Genomic DNA, 24,269 nt, shown 5'->3' with positions numbered 1-24,269 from the left:
CCCACCAGGAAGGACGGCGGGAGGGTGTTCGTGAAGCGGCCGGACCCCCACGAGGAGGCCCTGATGATCCTGAGGGCGCAGATGAGCCATGCAGCGGCAGCACCTGGCACCCAGGTGAGGGGCAGGGTCTGGCTGGGCCCAGGTGGAACAAAGGACAAAGTGGGGCCTCTGGGGGAGCCTCAGAAACCAGCTGGCCCCTATAAGCTGTGGCCTTGCTGCTCCCCCCTGAGCGCTGTCTTTGGGGCAGGGACAGGTCCCCAGAGAGGCCGTAGCCCTGGTGAAGCCAGTGACCAGCACACCAAGGCCATCCGTGGGGCCCACTCCAGGTGAGGGCCAGGAGGGAGGGAGGGAGGGGCCCGAGGGCAGGTGTCCAAGTGTGAACACAGGTGAGACTTGGTCTGCGTGACGGTGGCACGTGTGTCCGTGTCCCTGGGCCCGTGTGGACCCACAGTGTGGACGTTTGTGTAATTGCATCAACACTTAAGACTGATTTCAGTCCCAGCCCACTCTGACTTCACTAAATCCTCACTAAGACCCTTCAACACAGTACCATTTGTGCCTCTAGATGTTACAGGTGGGGAGACAGGCCCAGAGAGGTTAAGTGACTTGCCCACGATCACACAGCTCAACAGTATCAGATCAGGGATAGAAACCCAGGCCTCCCGGCTGGAGCCCTAACCTCTGCATCTCCTGCCTCACGGCAGCCACAGCCCTCTTAACAGAGATCAGTCGGTTCACGTCACACCTGTCAACAGTGCTCCAGTGGCTCCTGGGATAAACTCCAGACTCCTCACTGTGGCCCACGTGACGCAGCATGACCTGCCCACCTTCCCAATCCCATCTCCTCCCGCCCCCCCCAAGACACTCTGTTCCTCACTGTTTCTGGCACACACCGAGCTCACTCCTGCCTCAGGGCCTTTGTCCTTGCTGTTCCCTCTGCTTAGAACGCTCTTCCCGGAAGATCTTTGCATGCTCAGCACCTCCTCAACATTCAGGTCTCAAGTGTCACCTCCTCAGAGAGGTCTGCCCGACCGCCCAGACCGAACGCCCCTCACAGACCAGCCCCCAGACTTTCCTAAATCACTGGTTTTATTTCCACCCCAGCTCCCGGCACTGAGAGCTCTGTCCTTCTGAACTGTCTGTTCCGCCCACACCTGCCGGGGCCTGGCCTCCAGGCAGCGGCCTGTCTCTCCTGCTCCCAGGCCCCCGGCCCCTGGCTGGGCTTGCGGGCGCCGGGTCTCCATGTGCGGGGAGGAGGGCTGGGCTGTGTGAGTGTGCACGTGTGCCCGCGTGATCAGGTGTGTGTACGCCACGGGCCGGGAGGCCTCTCTGCCCCAGCCCGCTTCCACCCCTGCAGTGCTGGCCTCACGGTCCCTGGAGCCGGCTGAGGACCCCGTGCAGACGCGGCTGCACCGCCTCCTCAGCCCCGATTTCTACGGCTACCAGCATGCCCCCTGGAAGATCTTCCTGCGCAAAGAGGTGTTGGAGCCCGGCTGGGGCTGGATGGGGGCAGAGGGGCCCGAGGCGGGCGGGAGACCGGGTCAGGGCGGAGCTGAGCCAGGGTCAGGGTCAGAGCAGGCTGGTGCAGAGCAGTGGGGCTGCAGCGGGGGAGGGGCCTCCAGAAGGTCCTCACGGAAACCCTGCCCCCACAGGTGTTCTACCCCAAGGACAGCTACAGCCACCCTGTGCAGCTGGACCTGCTGTTCCGCCAGGTGAGGGCCTCTTCTCCCTAAATGCCCCTTGTACTCAGCAGAGCAGGGGGTGCATAGCCTAGCCGTCTGCAAATCCTCCTCCTTGGATTTGGGGTCCTCGACCACAGTGAGGAGGGGAAGCTGTTCTGCCGAGGCCCCCACTGTAGACAGGGTCGAAGAGCCCACAGTCCCACCTAACCAGACTCACAGCAGGTCTGAGCTGCACGGGGCCTGGGGTCCAACCCAAGCCCCACCATACAGATGAGGAAACTAGGGCTTGGGGAGGGTGGAGGTGAGGAGAAGGGAGAGCATCCTCGGGAGTGGGATCTGATTTACACAGATGACCCCACTGTTGCGTAAAGGCACCCCTGCCACATTCCCAGTCGTCCTAAAACGGTCCAGCGTGGGCTCCCGGGTGGGGGAGTCCCACGGGCCGCCGGTGTCACACTCATCCCACAGATCCTGCACGACACGTTCTCCGAGGCCTGCCTGCGCATCTCTGCGGAGGAGAGGCTCCAGATGAAAGCCCTGTTTGGTACCGTGGGGGCCAGGGGGAGGGAAGGAGGTCGACGGGGCAGCCAGCTAGACACCCCACCCCCGCCAACCCTCCCCGCTCTGCTCTTGGCCTCTCCCACGGCCCGGCCGCAGGTCTGGCTTGGGCTCTGCCTGACTGGCTGTGGCCTTGGCTGTCCCTGTCTGTCTGTGGACATCAGTTTGCCAGTATGGACACTGGGAACACAACAGACTGACACCTCCTTGCTGAGGGTCAGCCTCCCCCCATGCCACGTGGGTCAGTCCCGACCCGACCTGTGTCCCTTAGCCCAGAACCAGCTGGACACGCAAAGGCCCTTGGTGACGGAGAGTGTGAAGCGGGCTGTGGTCAGCATTGCACGCGACAGCTGGGAGGTCTATTTCTCCCGCCTCTTCCCTGCCACGGTGCGAGCCCCCTGCCTGCCCCCTGCCCACCCAGGGGCTCTAGGGATGAGGCCGGAAGAGCCTCACGTGCCACTTGTCCTCACCCCAGGGCAGCGTGGGCACTGGCGTGCAGATCCTAGCTGTGTCCCACACGGGCATCAAACTCCTGCGCATGGTCAAGGGCAGCCACGAGGCCGGTGGGCCGCTTCGGGTCCTGCGCACGTACAGGTGACTGGCGGATGGGCGGGAATGGGGCTGGCCGGACGCTGGACGTGGGCCGGCACCAGCGCTTCCTCACCGGCTGGCTTCACGGCCGTTGACTGAGTGCAGTTGGCCCTCCATATCCGCAGATTCGACCAACCGCGGATGGAAAATACTCAGAAAAAAAATTTCAGAAAGTTCCAAAAAAGCAAAGCTTGAATTTGCCACTCACCAGCAGCTATTCACATAACGTCTACATTGCTTTTATGACTATCTACACAGCATTTCCATTGAATTAGGTGTTAGGAGTAACCTGAAAAGAAAAAAAAGAATCTGGACGTGGTTTAAAGTATACGGGATGTGCATAGGTTATATGCAAGTATCAGGCCATTTTATAGGAGGGACTTGAGCATCCGTGGGCTTTGGCGCCCTCGAAGGGCCCTGGACCCAGTCCCCCTGGGATACCGAGGGGCGACTGTACCTACCATATGCACGGCTCTGTGCCAAAGCCCTTCAGTCAGGGAAACAGGCTCATAGAGAGGTGTTGCTTGTCTCGGGTCCCACAGCCAAGAAGTGGGGAGCTGGGAGCCACGACCCCATCCCCATCTCCAGCCACGCTGCAGCCTGGCCCTCACAGAGCTCGCCGTGCAGCGGGGGCGACCATGTGAACAGCCAGATGCAGACGCAGCTCGGAAGGGAAAGGGTGCTTCGGTGGCGTGATGAGACCTTGCTGAGTCCTCGGACTCCTCCCTCCTAGCAGCCCACTTGTCCTTTATACCAGAGCACGGGGCGGCGGGGGGGGGGGGGGGGGGGGGGGGGGGGGGGAGGGGGAGGGGGAGCCTCGCTCACCGGTTAGGTGCAGGAGCTGGAGAGTTTGCTCAAGGACTGAAAGAGAGAGATTTGTGTGGGCAAAATCTGGGTGGTTGGATCACGAGGCAAAAAAATAAAAGGCACAACTTGGGGAGGGCTGGAAGGTTGTGGGTTCACAGGGTGCGGGGAACACAATAGAGCTGCGGACAGGAGGGGAGGGGAGGCCGGCAGGCGCAGAAGGAGCAGGACGGTGGGTGGAGGGCATCCCTCTAGCTGCAGGGTCCTGCTCTCATGCCACCTTCCCATCCTCCAGCTTTGCAGATATCCTGTTTGTGACCATCCCCTCCCAGAACATGCTGGAGTTCAACTTGGCCAGCGAGAAGGTCATTCTCTTCTCAGCCCGAGCTCACCAGGTCAAGACCCTGGTGGACGACTTCATCCTGGAGCTGAAGAAGGTCAGGGCCCTCCTACAGATGCCCCCAGCAGGGCTGAGGGCCCAGAACGGGGCTCATGCCTGGGAAGCATGGATGCGTGTGTGCAGCAGCAACTGTGTCCATAGGCTCTTGCACGGGCTGTGCCTTCCAGCCGGGATGCCCGTTCCCCTCTGCCCGCTCCTTCAAAGTCCTTTACTAATGCCTCTGGGCTCCATGGCAGCTGCATTGCTCATCCTCCTGCAAGGACTGCATTGCTCGCCGCTGCCCACTGCGGCGGGAGCATCCGCCCCCATGCTCCCTCCAGACCAGGCAGCCCCCAGGCCCAGCACCTGGCCTCAGTGGGGAGGCTTCGGGAGGGGTGGAGGGGGTGAGGCCTGGGCCAGTGCTCTGACGTCCTGTGTGAGGGGCAGGGGAGTGGCCCCTGGCCTCCGGGAGAAGGGGGATGGGACTGCAGCCCTCACCCAGCCCCTGGCTGACCCAGGACTCGGACTACGTGGTCGCTGTGAGGAACTTCCTGCCTGAGGACCCAGCGCTGCTGGCCTTCCACAAGGGTGACATCATCCACCTGCAGCCCCTGGAGCCACCTCGGATGGGTCAGCGCCACGGGGAGGGGTGGGCACGGCTGGGGAGGCGGGGGCGGGGGCGGGGGAGGGCGCTTCCCAGCGGGTGCTGACACAGGTCCGGCCCTCAGGCTACAGTGCTGGCTGTGTGGTCGGCAAGAAGGTCGTGTACCTGGAGGAGCTGCGGCGTCGAGGTCCTGACTTCGGTAGGTACCCCGGGACCCCCGTTCAGCTGCCACAGCTGCCAGACCTAGACACCCCAAACAGCGGAGGCACGATTCTGGGTTCCGGGGTCCCAGAGGGTCTGGCCTGGCTGCAGCTCCTAAGGCGGCCATGCAGCCCAGGCCTCTGCCCACATATCTGGCTAAAGGGTCTCCGTGGACATTAGCGTTTCCATGTGTGTGGCCCGAGGGTCCACAAGCGCTGCGTTGTGCTCTCTGCAGCTCCCGCTGAGGGAATGCCTTCCCTTCCCAGAGCTGTGTCCTCCTCTGTGAATGGCCCCGTGACACACCTCCTGCACAAGCTCTGTATCCCTGGGCCCCCCTGCTCCCCAGATGACACCCTCCCGCTGCTCAGAGCCCTTCCCGCCCCCTAGGTTGGCGATTTGGGACCATCCATGGGCGTGTGGGCCGCTTCCCTTCGGAGCTGGTGCAGCCTGCAGCTGCCCCCGACTTTCTGCAGCTGCCCGCAGAGCCGGGCCGGGGCCGCGCTGCCGCCGTGGCCGCTGCCGTGGCCTCCACTGCCGCGGCCCGGGAGGTGGGCCGCAGGAGGGAGGTGAGAGCTGCCCGGGGCTGGGCCGAAGGGCGGACACAGCAAGGGGGTCCGCCTGACTGTGGAGGGGGAGGGGAGGGGCTCAGCCAAGAGCAGGCCACCCTGGGGCCCGGCAGCCTGCTTGAGCCAGCAGTGAGCCAGCCAGATGTATGGCCTGTTGGGATGTGACCAGAGATGGCTGGAGGCGTGGCAGCTAGGCAGATGTATGACCTATTGAGATGTGACCAGAGATGGCTGGAGGCGTGGCCAGTGGGGTCGGGTGGGCGGGGGTCAGCGGAAGGGTTGTGACCAGGCCAATGGGGCAGGGCCAGCCTGGGCCGGCCAGCAGGCGAAGTCCACCTGGGCCGGGGCGGGGCCAGGTGAGGGGAGCAGGTCCAGTCCTGTGGCACAGAGCTTGCCAGGGTGGAGAGAGAAAGCAATGAGGGGTAAGGGTCAGCCGGACCAGGCCACTGGGGAGGCAGTGGGCCCACATGAGAGAGTCTGGGCACAGTCAGCCGGGGGTGGCATTGGGCCTACTCTGACTGGGCGGGGTGCGGCGGCTGGCCCTCTTGCAGGGTCCCCCAGTCAGGGCTGGCTCCGCGGACCGCGGGGAGGACGGCCTGGCTCTCCCACCGTACACGATGCTCGAGTTTGCCCAGAAGTATTTCCGAGACCCTCAGAGGAGACCCCAGTGAGTGGTGGCCCCACGCCGCATCCCCACCCCGGGGAGGGTCTCTCTGGGGCTTCTTGCAGCTGCCCAAGCGGGAGGCCCCAGTTCTGGGGGGGATGAGAAACCCTGAGGTGTGAGGCCCGCCTGCAGCCTCCACTTCCGGAGCCTTGCTGCCCAGTGGGCTGACACTGAGTCAAGCACACTCCAGGTGGGAAGGGGGTGTAGCCAAAGCTTGGAGACAAGACTGGTCAGCAGTGTCCGCTTCCTGTTGCAGGGACGGCCTCAGGCCGAAATCCAAGGAGGGTCGGGAATCCAGAACCTTGGAGGACATGCTTTGCTTCACCAAGGTGTCTAGCCCCAGGCCCCCTCCCAGGCCTGTGGGCCAAACAGCCTTGTCCCCAATAGGACCCAAGCACTCAGCACCCCAAGGGCCCGCGTTTCTCCCAGGGGCAGTGTCTTCCCTAGTGGCGTCCCGGCTGCCTTTTGGTGGTGTGGACCCTCCTGTTGTAAGAGGAGGCACCACGTGGCCCTCCCCCCTCCCCCTCCTGACCCAGTCCTCCCATCACAGACCCCGCCCCCATGACAGCCCTTCCCATCAAGACCCCGCCCCCTCCCGACCCAGCCCCTCCCATCAAGACCCTGGCCCCTGGTCACCCAGCCCCTCTCCCCACAGACCCCGCCCCTCCTGATTCAGCCCCTCCCATCACAGACCCCGCCCCCATGACTCAGCCCCTCCCACCAAGACCCTGCCTCCTGGTGATCCAGCCCCTCTCCCCACAGATCCCGCTCCAGGACTCCCTCATTGAGCTCAGCGACAGCAGCCTCAACAAGATGGCCACAGACATGTTTCTAGGTGTGGGGGTGGGACTGCGGCCAGGGCTCTGGGCCAGGTGGGACCCCGCACTGTGACCCCTGCTCACCACCACCCCTTCCCTCAACTCAGATGTGGGGCCCCTGCAGAGAGGAGGAGCCTCCCCCTCCTCCTCTGGCCACAGCCTCCCGGGGAGGCGTCCAACCCCAGGGTCCCCAAGGGGGGCAGGCAGCTGGGGGTCTGGTGGCCCGAGTGGGACAGGTGTTTCCTCCAGCTGTGATGCGGTTCATGGGGGACGCCTCGCTGAAGGGTCAGAGTGAACTGGACGTGCTTTGCACCCTCCTGAAGGTCAGTCCCGCTGACTGCTGGTGCTCCCTTGCCTGCCCCGTGGCTCAGTTTCCCCATTTATCAACAGAGTAGCAGGACTTTGGGGAGGGAAGCTCTCATGTGGCCCAAAGAGGAATGCATCCCACTGGTGGGGAGGGGTCTGGGGAAGGGGCACCAGGCCCATCTCCAAGTGCCCACCCTGTTCCTGTGTGCTGGGCGTGTGACCTGTGACCTGGCCCGCCCTCCTACAGCTGTGCAGGGACCACGAGGTCTTGCGGGACGAGTGTTACTGCCAAGTTGTGAAGCAGATCACAGACAACACCAGCACCAAGCAGTGAGTGTCTTCCCCTCCCCCAGCGCATCCATGCTCCAGGAGGGGCCAGGTCAGCCTCCGGAGTCTCTCCCCCTGTCTCTCCCTCACTTCGTAGACAGAGCGCGCTTGGTCTGGGACAAGCCCTTTCTTGTCTCTGAGCTTCAGTTTCCTTATCTGGAAAATGTGGTGATAATGTGTGAGTCCAGGTTTTTGGTTGCAAGTGACAGAAACCCAATTAAATCTAGTTTAAGCAAAAGAGGGTTCAGGTAACTGAAAAGTCTGACGTAGGACCTCAGGCACAGCTGGACCCAAGTGTCATCAGGAAGCAGTCCTTCTCCGTAGCTTGGCCCTGCTTTCCTCTGTGTTGATATCATTCCCGAGCAACATATCCCATAGATTGGAGAGAAACATTTCCCAGCTCAGCAATCCCAGGGAAAGCAAGACTGACCCAATATTTGCAGCAAAAATTCCCAAATGCAGTCTTACTGGTCCCATGCCCATCCCTGAGCCAACCACAACGGCTGGACGATACAGAGCTCTGATTGGCTAGACCTGGGTCATGTGCCTGTCCCCAAACCAATCACCATAGCCAGAGGGAGGCTGAACTCTAACTGGCCAGACCTGGCTCCCACACCCATCCCTAAACCAGTCGCCGTGGCGGGGGGCGGGGGCTGCGGTGTTCTAGTTGGGCAGTCCTGGCTCTGATACCCATCTCCAAACCACAGGGACCGGGGAGGGTTGGGTGGTTTCCCAAAGGAAGCCCAAGTGCTGTCCCTAGACGCCGGAGGTCCCCACAATGAAACCCTCACACCAGGGCAGCACAAAGGTATGCTTCCATGTCCCGCACACGACCAGCACACAGTGGGGACCCAAAGCGTGTGCCACCCTCCCGTCCACTTGCTCGCATCCCCCAGGAATTTCAGAGCCACTCAGCACGTCCTCCTGCCCCTCCCTCCCAGCCTTACCTGCCACCAGCTCTGCACATGGTCCCCCGGCCCTCCCGTCACCCAGAGAGATGCCCCCGGGGAAGGCTTGTCTTTTGGCCGGGGGGCGGGGGGGGGGCTCGTCCTCTGCCTTCCCTACCTCCCACCTGGATTCTCAATAGAACACAGCTTCTGCACGGCTCTGGGCCCGCCGGCCCTGCTCTCACTGGGCAGGGAGGAGGAGCCTCCTCAGAAGATGAGCCGCCTGAGAGTGGGAGAGACTCCTGGCGTGGCACCGTAGTGCAGCGGCCGCCTGCAGCGTAGCCCCATGTGTGTCCTTGCAGGGACAGTTGCCAGCGAGGCTGGAGGCTGCTGTACATCGTGGCTGCCTACCGCAGCTGCTCCGAAGTCCTCCAGCCACACCTCGTTCGCTTCCTCCAAGACGTGGGCCGGACCCCAGGCCTGCCCTTCCAGGGTGAGGGGCCAGCGGGTGGGGAGTCAGGGCCAAGGGCTTGTCTGCGTGAGGACCGGCCGGGCAGCTGGCCGAAGGGCCTGGCCCTTCACAGGTGCCCGGGCAATGTTTACTAACATCAGTCCATCCCCAAACGTTTGTGGAGGTCCCGCAGGGGCAGATGCGATGGGTTGTCTGATCTAACCGGGGGGGGGGGGGGGGGGGGGGGGAGGATGGCGTATCAGGGAAGGCTTCCCAGAGGAAGTGTTGCTCTGGGTCGTGAGCACATGGGAGGGATCTCTAGGTAGGCTGAGTAGCAGGGGTGAAGGCCCGGAGAGGAGGATGTGTGGCATGTGGGAGTGGAGGCGGAGGAGGCGGCAGGGCCCTGTTTCTCTGGTCTTTGGGAATCAACAGGGGTCTTGAGAGGGTTCAGGCAGGGGCGCCAAGGCTGGTGGCAGGGTCTTGGCCTTTTCCCCTTGGATTTTGGAGGAAAGGGGCCACTCCTCAGCCTCAGCCCCAGCCTAGCTTCCAGAGCAACCCCTGGGTCCCCCTAAGAGAGAGGCCGGGGCCCCTGTGGTTACCACGGCGGCCGTGAAGGAGACGGGGACCTCACTCTCTTTGTTTCTGAAGACTCCTCTTTGACTCAGGCAGCAGACTTCCCTGGACTCAGAGGTGAAGAGACTCAGCTCCAGGGAAGGTGGCAGAGTGTGCCCAGCCCTCTAGACCCCTCCCCAGAGCAGGGCGAGGGCACTGCTTAGCCCAGAGAGATGGGGAAACAGATGGTGGGGGCTCCTGCACTGGGATGCTGCACACAGCTGCGTCATCTTAGCCACACACGGCCTGCGGGGGACAAGCCCCGAGTCACCAGCTGTCTGCAGGGCTCATGGATAAGCAAGGCGTGCGGGCCTCCGCTGCGTGGGATGGGGTTCAGATCCAGCTCTTACACTCTGGCTCTTGACCTTGGGTAAATCACTGCCCTCTCAACTGTCTCCTCAGCTGCTGAAGGGAGAGCAGACACACGGCCCCACCCTTCTACCCGCCCCCCCCTTGGACTCAGGGCTGGGGCCAGAGGAGCCCCTTTCTCCCCTGCCCACCCTGGGCCAGGCCCTGACTCCCGTTTCTGCAGGGATCGCCAAGGCCTGTGAGCAGAACCTGCAGAGAACGCTGCGCTTCGGTGGCCGTCTGGAGCTCCCCAGCAGCATGGAGCTTCGGGCCATGTTGGTGAGCACTGGGGTGTTGGGGTGAGTGAGACGGCCCGGCCCAGAGACCCCATCACGCGCACTCGCCGGCCCTGCCCGGTCCCTGTCGGGGACCCCCACGGAGGGGACAGCAGCTGGCCCAGAGCCCTGGCCCGGCCTTTCCCACTCCCCAATCTCCTCACCCCAGGCCGGCCGCAGTTCCAAGAGGCAGCTCTTTCTTCTCCCCGGAGGCCTCGAGCGCCATCTCAAGATCAAGACGTGCACCGTAAGTGACGGGATGTCTCCGTCGGGCAGGGACCCCAGCCTCCAGGGTGGGCCCCCGAGGGTGCTGAGCCCCCCAGCCTCCCCAACTCGGCAGGATTTCTCTCTCAGAGGCGCAGCCTGAGCCTGGGGGAGGTGGGACCTACAGCTCAGGATCAAACTGCAAATAAGAGACAGGCCAACTCGGAACCCGAGTCTCTCAGACTCCAAAAGTTGTGCCCTTTCCTGCATGCGGCCGGCTCCCAGGGACCTCGGGGATCCTCGCCTCTGCGCAGGGGGTCTGGGTGGCCTTGGGGGCAGAGGTCGCCAGGCCAGTGCAGCCTCACGCTTCCCTCGCCGCAGGTGGCCCTGGACGTGGTGGAGGAGATCTGTGCTGAGATGGCTCTGACCCGCCCCGAGGCCTTTGATGAGTACGTCATCTTTGTTGTCACCAACCGAGGTGAGTGGCCAGAGGCCAGAGGGTGCGGCATGCTGGGCCCACGCCCACCACCCCCACTGTAAGGCCCAGGTCAGATGCCACTTCCTCCAGGAAGCTCCTAGGCCCAGGTAGAGGGACCTCTCTGCCCCGAGCCCCCACAGCCCCACGTCTGCCCCTCTCTGCTCCGTTCTGTGTGACCTTGCCTGGCCCGTCAGATCGCGAGTTCCTGGAAGACAGGGCTCCCCTGATGCCTCCCTCTGCCCCTCGGGCCACTCAGTGGGCCCTGCCCTCAGGGAAGATGAGACTTGATAGGATGCGACTCCTGGACCCACAAGTGCAAGTACTTTCACCTGTCTCTTAACGCCTTAATAGTGGCCGTAAGGGCCCCCACCCTTGGTCTCACCTGGCCCTTCTCAGTTCAGCTGAACCCCTTCCCCCTGCAGCCCACCTGCTGTAGGCTGTGGCCTTGCTTCCTGCCACCAGCCTGTCAGTTCCATCCACCTCCAACCAGCTCTCCCGCTGCTGCCTCGGCTCCGAACCATGTATCCTCAGCCCTGCTTGCCCGGAGTCCAGCCAAGACACAGGGGGAGGGGAAGGCAGTAACAAAATGATCCCAAAAACTGAATTTATGGAGCAGAGGCTATGTCCCAGGCACTGCTGAGAGCATGTCATCCTATAAACTGCTTTAATCCCCACCACAACCATATGAAATGAGACGGTTATTGTTCCCTTTTACAGATGGGAAAACTGAGGCCCAGGGAGACTGTATTAGTCTCCTGTTGCCGCCATAACAAATCAGCACATACTCATTGGGTTAAAACAACACAGGTTTATTATCATATGGTTTGAAGATCAGAAGTCCTGAAACCAGAGTGTCCTCAGGGCTAACTCCTTCTGGAGACTCTGGGAAAGAGTCTCTTTCCCGGCCTTTTCTGCTTCTAGAGGCGCCCACATTCCTTGCCTCACGACCCCTTCCTTCATCTTCAAAGCCAGCAGCATAGCATCTTCCAATCTCTCCTTCTTTAAGGACCCTTGAGTACCCACTGGGTCCATTTGGGTACCCACGATAATCTCCCCATCTCAAGATCCTTAATCACATTTCAAAGTCCCCTTTGCCATGAAGGTACATATGCACAGGTGGCGGGGAATAGAACGGGGACATCTTTGGGGTCAGGCTGTTATTCAGCCTGCTGCAGAGATTAAAGGACTTATCCAAGGTCACACAGTTGGGATTTGAACCCAGACTGTCTGGCCTCGAGAGTCTGGACTTTATCATCGTGCCACCCCGCCCCACCTTTGGTAAAATTTTACCGAAGGTGTGGGATGGAAACAGAAATGTCAGTTCAGGAAATGAAAACTTAAGCCTCTCGTACAGGCTGATACCTGCTCAGTGCCAGACCCCACCGTCCTCCCCACCCGCCCCAGGAGACCGGCAGGGGGTTCTCCCCTGAAGGAGCTCCGCAGAAAGGCATCCACTGGCCCTCCTGACCTGAGGCCTCGTGTGCCCCTCCTTGTCCCCAGCCCTCCTCTGGAAAGGGGCTAGGCTTTCTCGGAGCACCACGCAGGGCACTTCCCTAGACCTAGGCGGGCTGTAGCTTGCGGTTACAACTTGCACAAACACAGGCACCCTGTCCCATAAACGTGCTCTCCTTTACTGAGGATGCTGTGTCCCAGAGCGGGGAGGGGGCTTGCCACTCGTACCCCAGCCAGCTGCCCCCGGCTCCCCACAGGCCAGCACGTGTGCCCGCTCAGCCGCCGCGCCTACATCCTGGACGTGGCCTCGGAGATGGAGCAGGTGGATGGTGGCTACACGCTGTGGTTCCGGCGCGTGCTCTGGGATCAGCCGCTCAAGTTCGAGAATGAGCTCTACGTGACCATGCACTACAACCAGGTCAGCGCGGGCCGCTCTGAGGCTCTGGAACTTTCCGGGCTCCCCCGGGCCTTGGTGTTTGAGGCCTTCATGATTCGGGCCCCGAGGCGTCTGCTCCCTGCGGGCTCTGCTTTTCTGAGTCTCCGGCGAGGCCGCCCCAATGGCACTGCTTCAGGAGGCCTCTCTGTCCTCCTTCCTCTGGCTCTCCTCGCGCGCTGTGCACTTGGCCTGTCCCTCGCTGAAAGGCTTTGCCTGGCCTTGTCATTTCGTGGTGCTGCTCCTCCCCTTTGAGACTTGGTCGTCTAAGTCAGGGTCGTGGGGTTAACAAAGCCTGGTTCTTCCTCTTGTGCCGACACTTGCGGATGTGCTTGGACAGAGAGCGCATGCTTCTCTGGAGCTGGTGCCGCAGCTGCGACCGTTCCGAGTCCAAATCCGGCCACTGGGCTCTTGTGCCTGAGGGTCAGCCAGCGGCAGCCGGAGGACTTGTGGAAATGGGACCCCAGGTTCTGCATGCTGCAGGCGGGTGCCAGTGCTTCCCGGGGTCCTGTGGCTTCCCAGCCACAGCCCTCCCAGCTCACCGTCATGTGTCACTCCTCCCAGAAGCCCAGGGAAGTGACAGGCCACCCTCCCCCGGAAGTGAGTGGGGCTGGAACCACTCAGTGTCTGTGTCTGCGCCTCCCCAGTTGCCTGCCCAGTGCCTGGCCGCCCGCGGACCCTCACCTGCCTCACCCCGTCCCCCGCAGGTGCTGCCCGACTACCTGAAGGGCCTGTTCAGCAGCATACCGGCCGGCCAGCCCGGCGAGCAGCAGCTGCAGCAGGTGTCCAAGCTGGCCGCACTGCAGCACCGAGCCAGGGACCACTTCTACCTGCCCAGCACGTGAGCACCCACCCAGCCCAGCCCGTCCAGCTGGGCCCCCACCTCCGGGCATGACAGGTCACTTCCAGTTGGTAGTAATAGCTCAGAGCAAACGGAGTGACAAAAAGCTTTCGGGACACACACCCTGTGGTCCAGGAAATACACATGGCCCCGCAGAAAGATCTGGCCATGGAAACGTTCACCGTGGTGTCACCTACAATCTCTGACGACAGGGAATTCCTTAAAAAACTTGTGGAGGGATTTCCCTGGTGGTGCAGTGGTTAAGAATCCGCCTGCCACTGCAGGGGTCACGGGTTCAAGCCCTGGTCCGGGAAGATCCCACATGCCGCGGAGCAACTAAGCCTGTGTGTCACAACTGCTGAGCCTGCACTCCAGAGCCCGCGAGCCACAACTACTGAGCCCGTGTGCCACAACTACTGAAGCCCACGCGCCTAGAGGCCCTGCTCCGCAACAAGAGAAGCCACCGCAATGAGAAGCCCGCGCACCGCAACCAAGAGTAGCCTCCGCTCGCTGCAACTAGAGAAAGCCCGTGCACAGCAACGAAGACCCAACACAGCCAAAAATAAATTAATTAATTAAAAAAATAAAATTAAAAAAAATAAAAGATCCCGCGTGGCACAACTAAGACCCACTGCAGCCTAAATAATAAATAAATATTAAAAAACAAATTGTGGGGCATCAGGCAGCCTTTAAACTGATGTTTTCGAAGAGGCGAGACATCAGTCATCCCAGGCTCTCCATCTTCGGGCCTTTTTACTCTTTTTTTTTTTTTTTAACAAAATAATTAATTAATTAATTTATGGCCGCATTGGGTTTTTTTTTTAAATCTGGCTCCTTAATTAATTTTATTTATTTATTTATTTTTGTCTGTGTTGGGTCTTAGTTTCTGCGTGAGGGCTTTCTCTAGTTGTGGGAAGCGGGGGCCACTCTTCATCACAGTGCATGGGCCTCTCACTATTGCGGCCTCTCTTGTTGCGGAGCACAGGCTCCAGACGCGCAGGCTCAGTGGTTGTGGCTCACGGGCCTAGTTGCTCTGCGGCATGTGGGATCTTCCCAGACCAGGGCTCGAACCTGTGTCCGTTGCATTAGCAGGCAGATTCTCAACCACTGCGCCACCAGGGAAGCCCTATTGGGTCTTTTGTTGCTGCGCACGGGCTTTCTCTAGTTGCGGCGAGCAGGGGCTACTCTTCGTTGCGGTGCCTGGGCTTCTCATTGCGGTGGCTTCTCTTATTGCAGAGCGTGGGCTCTAGGCGCACAAGCTCAGTAGTTGTGGCACACGGGCTTAGTTGCTCTGTGGCCTGTGGGATCTTCCTGGACCAGGGCTTGAACCCGTGTCCCCTGCATTGGCAGGTGGATTCTTAACCACTGCACCACCAGGGAAGTCCCCTACTCTCTTAAAAATAAGACCCCAAAGGGCTTTCGTTTCTGTGCGTTGTATCTATTCATATATTTACACTATTCAAAATTAAAACTGAGAAACGATTTAAAATATTGACTTAGCAGGTAATTAAAAAAAGGACACCCCGTGTTAATATAAGGGCGTATATGTGATAATTATAATACAAATAGTGGAAGGTAACATTACACATTAATATAAATACGTTATGAAAACACAAGTGTATTTTCCCAAAAACTCCAGTGAGAAGAGCGGCACTGTTTGACACTCTGCAAATCTCTGTACCATTTGGCGTGACAGACGGCAGCTGGATGCCTGTCTCTGCCTCTTTGTCAGTCTGTTGTGATCTCACGTGTCACATAGCCTCTGGCGGACTCCACCGTGCACTTGTGAGGGAACGAGAGGGGAGAGCAGATGACCGCTCAGGTTCTTAAGGGAGTCGCGTTGCCCTCCCAGACCCTCGGCCACACTATGAGAGCCCCTGGTGTGAACCAGCGTAGGGAAGGCAGTGGAGTGTGGACAGAGGATGTCCCGGTGCCCAGCACACTGTAAGGGCTCAGCACCCAACTCTCTTTCTGTGCTGTCATTTTAAGGGGAAAGTGCAGGAAGCACAGAAAGTTATCATCCCAGCGCTGGAGAAATACAGTTGTGGCCTTCCTACTCTTTGCAAGGCACTCTGCACACATTGTCTCAGCTAATCTCCCCGACCGCACTTTTTAATTTTTTAAATTTATTTATTTATTATTTATTTATTTCATTTTTGGCTGCATTGGGTCTTTGTTGCTGCGCGTGGGCTTTCTCTGGTTGCGGCGAGCGGGGGCTGCTCTTCATTGCGGTGCGCGGGCTTCTTATTGCGGTGGCTTCTCTTGTTGCGGAGCACGGGCTCTAGGCACACGGGCTTCAGTAGTTGTAGCACGCAGGCTCAGTAGTTGTGGTGCACGGGCTTAGTTGCTCCGCGGCACATGGGATCTTCCTGGAGCAGGGCTCGAACCCGTGTCCCTTGCATTGGCAGGCGTAGTCTTAACCACTGCGCCACCAGGGAAGTCCCCAACCACACTTTCTTTACCCCTTTTACAGATGAGGAAACCGAGGCCCAGAGAGGGGTATGGCTTCCCCAGCTAATAGGTGGTAGGACCAGGATCCAGACCTGGGGAGACTGGGTCAGATGCCAGGCTCTTACCCAGCAGAGCAGAGAGGAAAGATATTGCCTGGAGGGTCTTTTGAGGGGTTCCCCTGACGTTCCCCCTTCCCCAGTGTGCAGCCCATGGCAGCCGGGACCGGTATTTGTTGGTATTTTTCAGATGTCCTGAGACACAGGGCTGCCCCAGGGGATCCAGCATGTGTCAGGGGGAGGCCTGGCCTGGTGGGCCCAGTGCTCTGTGCCCTCCGTCTCTGACCAGCCACTGGTGGTTGCTCTGCTGCCCTGATACTTCCCTCAGCGTGTGCTTCTCACCCCTTTGGCCTGGGCTTCTCCCTGGGGCGGGGGCTACAAAGGACGAATGCACCTTGGGTTCAAGCCTCGTCCCAGACCGGTCACTGTGTGACCTTGGACTGGCTGGTAAAGTTCTCAGAGTCTCTGTTCCCTCCTCTGCAAACGGGGAGCCTAGTGGTACTGGCCAGCGGTTATTGAGCACCTGCTGTGTGCCCAGGCACTGAGTCAGCCTCACTCCGCAGTGAGTGGGGGTCCAGGAGGTTTAGCGTAAAGCCTGGCGGCACTCAGAGCAGCCTTTCCCTGCACGCCAGGCGCGAGGCCCAGGAGTACATCCCGGCCCAGCTCTACCGCACTGTGGCCGCCTCGGCGTGGCCCAGCCTGCTCGGCCAGCACCGGCAGCAGATGCAGGCGCTCAGCCCCCACCAGGCTCGCGCCCAGTTTCTGGGTGAGAAGGAGTCCGGGCTGGGGAGGGAACCGTGGGGGCCTGGTTGAGGAGGGCGGGGTGGGGGCACCTTTGCCTCTGTACAGAGGCATTTTTGGTGCCAGCTTTCGGAAGTCCTCGCCGGGGCCCCACCTAGGCTGGGGGCCCCGGCAGGGAAGGAGGGGGGCCTGAGGCCGGCAGCTGGACCGGCGGGAGGGGCCGCCCGAGCAGGTGGGGGGCGGCACTGAGGCGCCTGCGTCACCTGCCCGCCCCTCCCCCGCCCCAGGCCTCCTCAGCGCCTCGCCCATGTTCGGCTCCTCCTTCTTCTACGTCCAGAGCTGCAGCAACGGCGCGGTGCCCGCCCCCTGCATCCTTGCGGTCAACCAGAATGGCCTTAACTTCCTCAGCACCGAGACCCACGTGAGTGGCCTCAGCCCCGCCCCGCCCCTCCCCCAGGGGATGGGAAGTCCAGCTCCGCTGCTTACACCTGCGTGACCTTGGGCGAGGCTCCTTGCCTGTCCGAGCCTCACTGCCTCACCTGGGATGCAGGGCTGTTGTCAAGGTGAAAGGAGGTGAAACACAGGCCAACGCTCAAAGCCTGTGTTGGTCCGCTGGGGCTGACGGGGCGGGGCTGGCGGGGCTTCAGCAACGGAAATTGTTTTCCTGGTGGTTCTGGACGGTGGACATCTAAGATCAAGGTGCCCGCAGGGTTGGTTTCCTCTGAGGCCTCTCTCCTTGCTTGTAGATGGCCGTCCTGCCCGTTTCCTCACATGGCCCTTTCTCTGTGCACATCCCTGGGGTCTGTGTGTCCCAATTTCCTCTTCTCATAAGGACAGTGGTCCCGTGGGATGGGAGCCCACCCTAACCTTCTCTCTTCAAAGGTCTGTCTCCAGATTCTGAGGTGCTGGGTCAGGGCTTCAGCATATGGATTTGAGGGACACAATTCAGTCCAGGACAAAAAGGATCTGCTACCCCTATTCTTAGTTCTTCCCCCGGGAGTGGGCCCTGAGATGAGGGCTCCAGGGCACGTAGCTTACGTGGAAACACTGGAGCGAGGAAGTGAGACCGGGAGGAGGGTCGTACCCTGGGGGATGCACCTGGGGAGGAGCGTGTTAGCAAGCAGGTTCCTGCTGTGGGGACTGGCGCTCGGTCCAGCGGGGAGCACGGCCCTCAGAGGATGCCCCCCATCGTGCGGGTCGGGGAGCTGGGTTGTCTGTCTGCTGTGGCCTGTTGTTCGTGATGGGGTGCTGACTCCCATCACTCTGGCTGTCCCTGTGTGGGAAGCTTTTGCTCCTGGGGCCGGAAAGAAAGCTCCAGACCAAGAGCGGCGGGTGTGAAGAAGCAGCCTCGATGTGAAGGCATTTCCTGCATCCCTAGATCGCAAGCATTTAGAGCAGTGCCTGGCACGCCGCACATGCGTGCAGCAGTATTTGTTGAAATAATTTCACAGGTGAGAAACTGAGGTCCAGAGAGGTAAAGTAGCTTGCTCCGGGTCACACAGCAAGTCACTGGGGAACTAGTACTCGAACCGAGCTGAGCTGTCACGCCACCTACGGATCTGACCTCCAGCGGTGGGGTAAGGCTGGGTGAGACTGTCGCACCCCCAAACCTGTCTGCCCCCATTTCCCCCAGGAGCTGATGGTGAAGTTTTCCCTGAAGGAGATCCAGTCGACGAGGACCCAGCGGCCCACGGCCAGCTCCAGCTACCCGTACGTGGAGATCGCACTGGGGGATGTGGCGACCCAGCGCACCATGCAGCTGCAGCTGGAGCAGGTGGGCCCCGCCTGGCAGCCCAGCTTGTCCCCCGGACCCCCACTCCCTCATTCCACTCGCCAGGCTTTTCTCTGGGTCTGGCTCCGAGATGGGTCAGGTCCTAGCCGTGTCCCAGGGAACATCCAGCCCAGTGCAGGGGACAGAGCTAACCCAACACCTCACAGAACTGTGGGTCATGAGGGCGGTCTACCAGAGAAGCATCTTGATGGTGGGATCATGGGAAAGGGTGGGCCCAGGTTGTTTTTAGAATAGTGAGGAGTTTGATGGGGAATTGGGGAGACACAGCCAGGGAAGGCAGGTCTTAAGGGTCCTTGAATATAAAGCTAAGAATCTGGGGCTTCCTCCTGAGGGCACTCGGGAGCCATAGAAGGTTGGTGGGAGGGCAGGACCCAGGCAGTTGGAGGACGTTCACCTGGGCTGAGGCTCGGAGGATGGACTGTTGAGGTTGAGGGGTGGAGAGTGGGGTTCCCATGCGACAGGGAGGCCAAGGCCCAGCTGCCCTGGACCTTTCTCCTGTTTGCAGCAACTGTGGCGGCTCATTAAAAGCTGTGGCTGACCTCTAGGTCAGTCAAGTCCAAGTCTCGCAGTGCCCGGGGATGGGGCAGGACCAGAGTTCTCAGCCCACTGGAGAGAGGGGACTGAGGTCCAGAGCAGGGGTAGAATCGGGGCTGGGCCCACACGTCTGGGCCCACTGCACCCACTCAAGATGTGGGCCCAGGACCACTTCTCACGGCACGGCCTGCCTTGGTGGGGCTGCTATCCCAGGGCACGAGACAGGGGCTCCCACTGCCCCAGCCCTGCCTCTAAAGGAGGAGCCCCCCGCCCCGGGATCAGTGTGCTTCCCACTGCTCCCCAGTCCTGCTCCTGCTGAGGTCACCCCCACCCTGGCCTTATCTGTGGCTCAGCCTGCTTCCCAGAACCCCCAGTCTGAGCTCCCACCACAGCAAACCCACCTCCTCGGGCCTGCCCGTCCGTTGCCCCTTGGGCCCCTTTTCTGGAGAGCCCTCCCCTGGACGACTTCTAACTGGTGCTGAGTCCGGTCCCCCCTCCCCAACCCCGGCACCCCTCTGACCATGAGGCGTCCAAAGCCAGCTCTGCTGAGACAGCCCCTTATTTCTCTCTCCTGCCCTGACCCCGTCAACATTGCCCTTGGAGACCAACAGGCCTCTGCCCTCACCTCTCACCCTTGAAGGCCCTTGGGCCCCCAACCCAGCAGCCCTTCCCATCCCTGCCCCCTCCTCTGATTACCTCCGTGGGCTCCGCTCTCATCCCTCCCCTCTGCTTACCTGCCCCCCTCCCCACCCCAGACCCACTGCACTCACTGTCCCCTCTACCTGGGACACGCTTGCCTGCATCACGGGGCTCCCTCCCTCCCTTTGTTCGGGTTTCAGCACAAACATCACCTCCTTCTAGAAGCCTACCCTGACCCTCCTCCCCGATAGTTCACTCTCTCCGCCTCAGCAGCCCTCATATGGCTTGGAAATCCCTTAGTTATTTGTTCCCAGATTGTCTGTCTCCCCACTAGAATGTCAGCCCCGAGAGGGCGGGGCAGGGCAGGGCTGTGTCCAGCTTGTCCCCACGGTGTCCCTAGCACAGCCCGGCTGTAGTGGGTGCTCAGGAAGTGAGTGGGTGGAGGAGGAGGCCTCTCTGGCTTCTCCGCTTGCTCCCGGTACCCTCCCCACCCGCGACCTCTTTGCGTTGCCACCTCTGCTCTGCCTCTGTCATGCATGTGTAGAGGACACATTTATTAATTAATCATTCATTCTTTCAATGTATAACCAGTGAGCATCTCTACGCAGCAGGTTCTGCACTTAGCTGCAGAGATACTGAGCAGACCCTCCAGCCCTGGCCCCCACAGAGCCCCAGGTCTCAGGGGTGTGGCAGATATCAAAGCCTCTCTAATGAACCGTGATCAGTGCGGGGAGGGTGTACCCGTGCTATCCAGGAGGTAATCAGCGAGGGCTTCCAGGAGCAGGTGATGTCTGAGTGCAGCAGTGATCCCGCCTACCTCTGACAGGCTGTGTGAGGGCATCTGGAAGCAGCCCAGCTTCTTATTGAGCCCCAGTTTCCACACCTGCCAAGTGGGGCAGCATTCCCAGTGAGGCCTGGAGTGCTGCAGCATGTGGGTGGGAGGATGGCAGGTGGGGAGGAGCCCACTCTGATCTCATTAGCCGAGGTGGCCCCCAGGGTGTGGCCTTGGGTTCAAGTCCCACCATCCCCAGCTGTGAGGTCTGGGGCAACTGGCTTCAGGGCTCTGGCCTCAGTTTCCTCACCTGTGGAATGGGCTCTAAGAATGTCTGACTCATAGGGACACTGCCGGGACTGGGAGGGGTGGGACATGGGGGGCTCTTGGGACAGTGCCTGGTCTTCAGTTGCCACCCAGTAAGTGCTGTCCTGCTTATTTTTACCCTCCCTCTGGGCAGCTTCCCAGCCCCCAGGAAGCGCCTGGGGAGATTCCGGCACTGGCGGTGGTCTGAGAGACCAATTTTCCACAGTCCCCGCTGCCTGCCCCGCCCCCAGCAGGTGGGAGCCCTGAGGCTGGGTCACAGCTCATTCTAGGCTGTGGGCGCCAGGTGGTAACCACGGCAGCAGCACGTGGTTAGAAACCATTTATTGATGGGGCTAATAGGTGTCAAGTCTAGAGGATTCACGTGTAGTAAAATCTCATAGCATCCTCCCCATGGCTCCGAGAGCCAGGCCCTGGTAAACCGAGCCCCCAGGGGTGAGACCACTGAGGCTCAGAGAGGTGCAGTAACTGGTTTCAGGTCACACAGGCCACATGCAGCAGAGCTGGCAGGTGCACTGCTCTCCTCCCGGCTCACCCCTTCCCACCTGCCGCCTGGCATTCCTCCCCCTAGCTGCTCGCGGGCCACCCAGGGCCCTGGGGGGGTGGGGATGAGGGTGGGGCCCACTAGTCCCGCCGGAGGCTGGCCTCCATCTCTCTCCCCTCTCCCGGCCACATCTCACCCCAGGTGAGAGCTGGGAAGTGTTGGGCCTCTCACCGTCTCTCCTACAGGGCCTGGAGCTGTGTCGCGTGGTGGCCGTGCACGTGGAGAACCTGCTCAGTGCCCGTGAGAAGCGGCTCACGCTGCCCCCCAGCGAGATCACACTGCTCTGACCCAGCCCCCAGCCCCCAGCTGCCCTGTGCCAGGAGGCTTGCTGTGTGGTCCCAGGGGAGTTACTGGGCCAGAACCTTAGGGGAGACCAAGAGGCAGTAGGTGGCATGGCGCAAGCCCCCAGGAACCTGAGAAGACTGATCCAGAGTTGGGATGGAGTTGCAGTGTGCAAACTTGGGTCAGATGGCAGGAGGGACTTCCAAAGACTGACTAGTGGGGCCTCCTGCCACCTACCACTGTGGCCCTGCCCCGACTCCCCCTGTGGCAGGGAAGCCCCACACCAGTAGCCTAGACCAACTGAACCTGCGTTTGCTTTCCTTGGGGTCTGATGTTCAAATCTGCCCCATGTCCCTGCCCCGGCCCCTCACATGTCCCCCCGTCAGGTGCCCCTGCACTGCTGCTGAGCTTGGGTTCCTGACTCTTGGTCATTTCTGTGCAAATAAAAGGTACGCCTGGCAGCCTGTTCTCCATGTGGTTGTTGAGTGACTGGAAAATGAGTCTGAGGGAGGAGCCAGGAGGTTCAAAAAATACTGATTAATTATAATTGCTATGAAATCATTTTATTCTGCATTATCGTGTTTATAAAATTACATTGGTAATGAAGCAAAGGGGGCAAAATGTTAATAAGTAGCCAATTTGGGTAAAGGTGTGTAGAAATTTTTTGTTCTGCTTTTGCGACCTCTATAAGTTTGAAATTATGTTAAAATTATAAAGTTATATAAATTGCATTGAAAAAAAAACAAACAGAGCCAGCTCTGTTCAGGGGAACCTGGGCCTCCAGCAGAGACATCTGTCCTTACCTCTCCCTGCGGGCCCCTGCCCCTCTACCCCACACTCCTTGGGTAGCCCTAACCCCAGGACCCCGTCACTGGGTGGGCCACACAATATTTGAGAATGGTATAGTAGAGGGAGAGAGATGTTTCATGTCAGCGGCTGGGGAGGGAGAAGGCTGGGAAAGGGCTTCCCAGGGAATGGGATGTTTGGGTTGGGTTTTGAACCATGAGTAGGAGTTTGCTATAGGAATAGATGGAGGGAAGGGGAATGAACATTCTAAACAGAGAAAACAGTGTTTGTTCCCTACTCTTTCCCCCAAAGCCTAGGACAATGCCTAACGCAGAGTAGGTGCTTAAAAAATACTTGTCGCATGAATGGAAGAATAAATGAATGAATGTTGATGGGAAGTGCTAGTGCTTTGGGGAACTTGTCGGGGAGGGGAGGCTTGGGAGAGGAGGGCTGGATAGGTGTGTGGGGGCATAATTGGCTGGAGCCAAGGTGTCCGAGGAGGGGCTTACTTACTTATTCAGTACCTATTAAGCACCTACTGTGTACTAGGCAAATGCCAGGCACCGGGAGTTGCTCCCAGTTAGAGGCTCTGCCCAGGTGAGAGGACTTTCGGGTTTCAGAATGCAAGTGGGCCGTGTGAGTGAGGCCCCAGCTGAAGCGCATGGAACCGGGAGGAACCTCCTGGCCCAACCCTGGCCACGATGCAGACTCCTGAGCTGGATGGTGTCTGAGGTCTGAGTTTTGGGAGGTTTGTTACACAGCATTGGATAACTGAACAGCAGGACTTCGGGATTTCAGGACCTGGGCCTTAAGGCATAGGCTCATGTTTTAACAGCTGTTCTGGTGCCTCAGTGGTGGCACCAGCAGGTCGAGCCCTCGTCAGAGGTAACGATCCCCAGGAGGCAGAGTGGGAAGACTCGGGTGGCAGGAGAATCAGACCTTGCTGTGGCCCCCAGACCCAGAAAGACAGGAACTCCAGGTGGACGTGGGGAGAGCCAAAGCAGAGGGAACCAAGCCCCAGGGTGCCCGGCCTGGCATGGGGTGAGAACACAGGAGACACATCTGGGAGGCATGGTAGCGTGAGACAGTCACGTCCTGTCTTCGTGGGGAAACTGAGGAAGAGGTGAAGCAAGTAACCACTAACTGGCCTGGCCGAGAGTCAAAGGCAGGCAGGCAGGCTCCAGAGTCGAGCTGTTTCCCCCTGAGGCTCGGATGGGAGAGGGGAGGGCCCTGGCTGCAGAGCATGGGGAAGCCTCCGAGGGGGTGTCTGGGGGCCCTGGAGAGGTGACTCCCATGTTTGCCTGGTGAGCGGAGCACAGGGGTCTCTGGCAGGACTTTCTGATGAATGAGGTAGTGAGCTCCCTGCCACCAGGTGTGCGTGCAGAGTCCGATGCCCCCGGTTGGAGGGCCGTTGAGAGGTGGGCGCTGGGCTTCTGAAGGGCCTGAGCTCTCGTAGCCAAACTGCCAATATGCAGGCAACGGGGCCCTGACCGGGCGTTCACATAGAATTGCCCAGGCAGGACTGGGGCCCAAGCCCAGCCGCCTGACCTTGGCTTTGCCCACTGGCCACCTTCTCACCACCTGCAGCTGCCTTCCTGCCGCCACCACCAGCGGTGCCCTCCAGGCTGGGTCAGGAAAGGGCAGGAGCCGATTCCCTACGGGTTTCACGCCTGCCCCGTTTCCCCTGCACCTGCTGCTGCTTGGAAGAGAGGGTCAGGGCCAGGGTCCCAGGTGTCCAGGCTTCCCCATACCACAGGCCCTGCTGGCCTGGACTTTCTGTGGCCCCATGACAGACCCCACTTCCCACCAGGGACCGGTAGTCCCCTAATTTAGGACGTGGAAACAGGCCCACACTAGAGGCCAGTGG

The 24,269-nt window shown here is 60.3% G+C and overlaps 1 protein-coding gene across 1 annotated transcript in view; it reads left to right on the top strand.

Annotated features, from left to right (window-relative positions):
- Positions 1–22,289, top strand: part of MYO15A (myosin XVA) — a 50,570-nt gene extending 28,281 nt beyond the window's left edge. The window contains exons 41-66 of the mRNA XM_059996658.1: positions 9–114; positions 254–326; positions 1,358–1,479; positions 1,653–1,712; positions 2,151–2,226; positions 2,512–2,627; positions 2,716–2,834; positions 3,931–4,072; positions 4,533–4,644; positions 4,743–4,817; positions 5,207–5,385; positions 5,937–6,052; positions 6,306–6,378; positions 6,812–6,884; positions 7,117–7,190; positions 7,421–7,503; positions 8,750–8,880; positions 9,983–10,077; positions 10,243–10,320; positions 10,659–10,755; positions 12,465–12,625; positions 13,348–13,481; positions 16,621–16,754; positions 17,017–17,150; positions 18,363–18,503; positions 21,520–22,289. Of these exons, the coding sequence (XP_059852641.1) occupies positions 9–114; positions 254–326; positions 1,358–1,479; positions 1,653–1,712; positions 2,151–2,226; positions 2,512–2,627; positions 2,716–2,834; positions 3,931–4,072; positions 4,533–4,644; positions 4,743–4,817; positions 5,207–5,385; positions 5,937–6,052; positions 6,306–6,378; positions 6,812–6,884; positions 7,117–7,190; positions 7,421–7,503; positions 8,750–8,880; positions 9,983–10,077; positions 10,243–10,320; positions 10,659–10,755; positions 12,465–12,625; positions 13,348–13,481; positions 16,621–16,754; positions 17,017–17,150; positions 18,363–18,503; positions 21,520–21,621 (2,806 nt within the window). The 3' untranslated portion in view covers positions 21,622–22,289. The remainder of the gene's footprint in view (positions 1–8; positions 115–253; positions 327–1,357; positions 1,480–1,652; positions 1,713–2,150; positions 2,227–2,511; positions 2,628–2,715; positions 2,835–3,930; positions 4,073–4,532; positions 4,645–4,742; positions 4,818–5,206; positions 5,386–5,936; positions 6,053–6,305; positions 6,379–6,811; positions 6,885–7,116; positions 7,191–7,420; positions 7,504–8,749; positions 8,881–9,982; positions 10,078–10,242; positions 10,321–10,658; positions 10,756–12,464; positions 12,626–13,347; positions 13,482–16,620; positions 16,755–17,016; positions 17,151–18,362; positions 18,504–21,519) is intronic.
- The last annotated feature ends 1,980 nt before the right edge of the window (positions 22,290–24,269 follow it).

Source organism: Delphinus delphis, chromosome 19, assembly GCF_949987515.2.
Source record: "Delphinus delphis chromosome 19, mDelDel1.2, whole genome shotgun sequence".
NCBI classification, from domain to species: domain Eukaryota; kingdom Metazoa; phylum Chordata; class Mammalia; order Artiodactyla; family Delphinidae; genus Delphinus; species Delphinus delphis.
The sequence above is the reverse complement of the archived record's forward strand: the minus strand, read 5'-3'. Positions and strand labels throughout refer to the sequence as shown.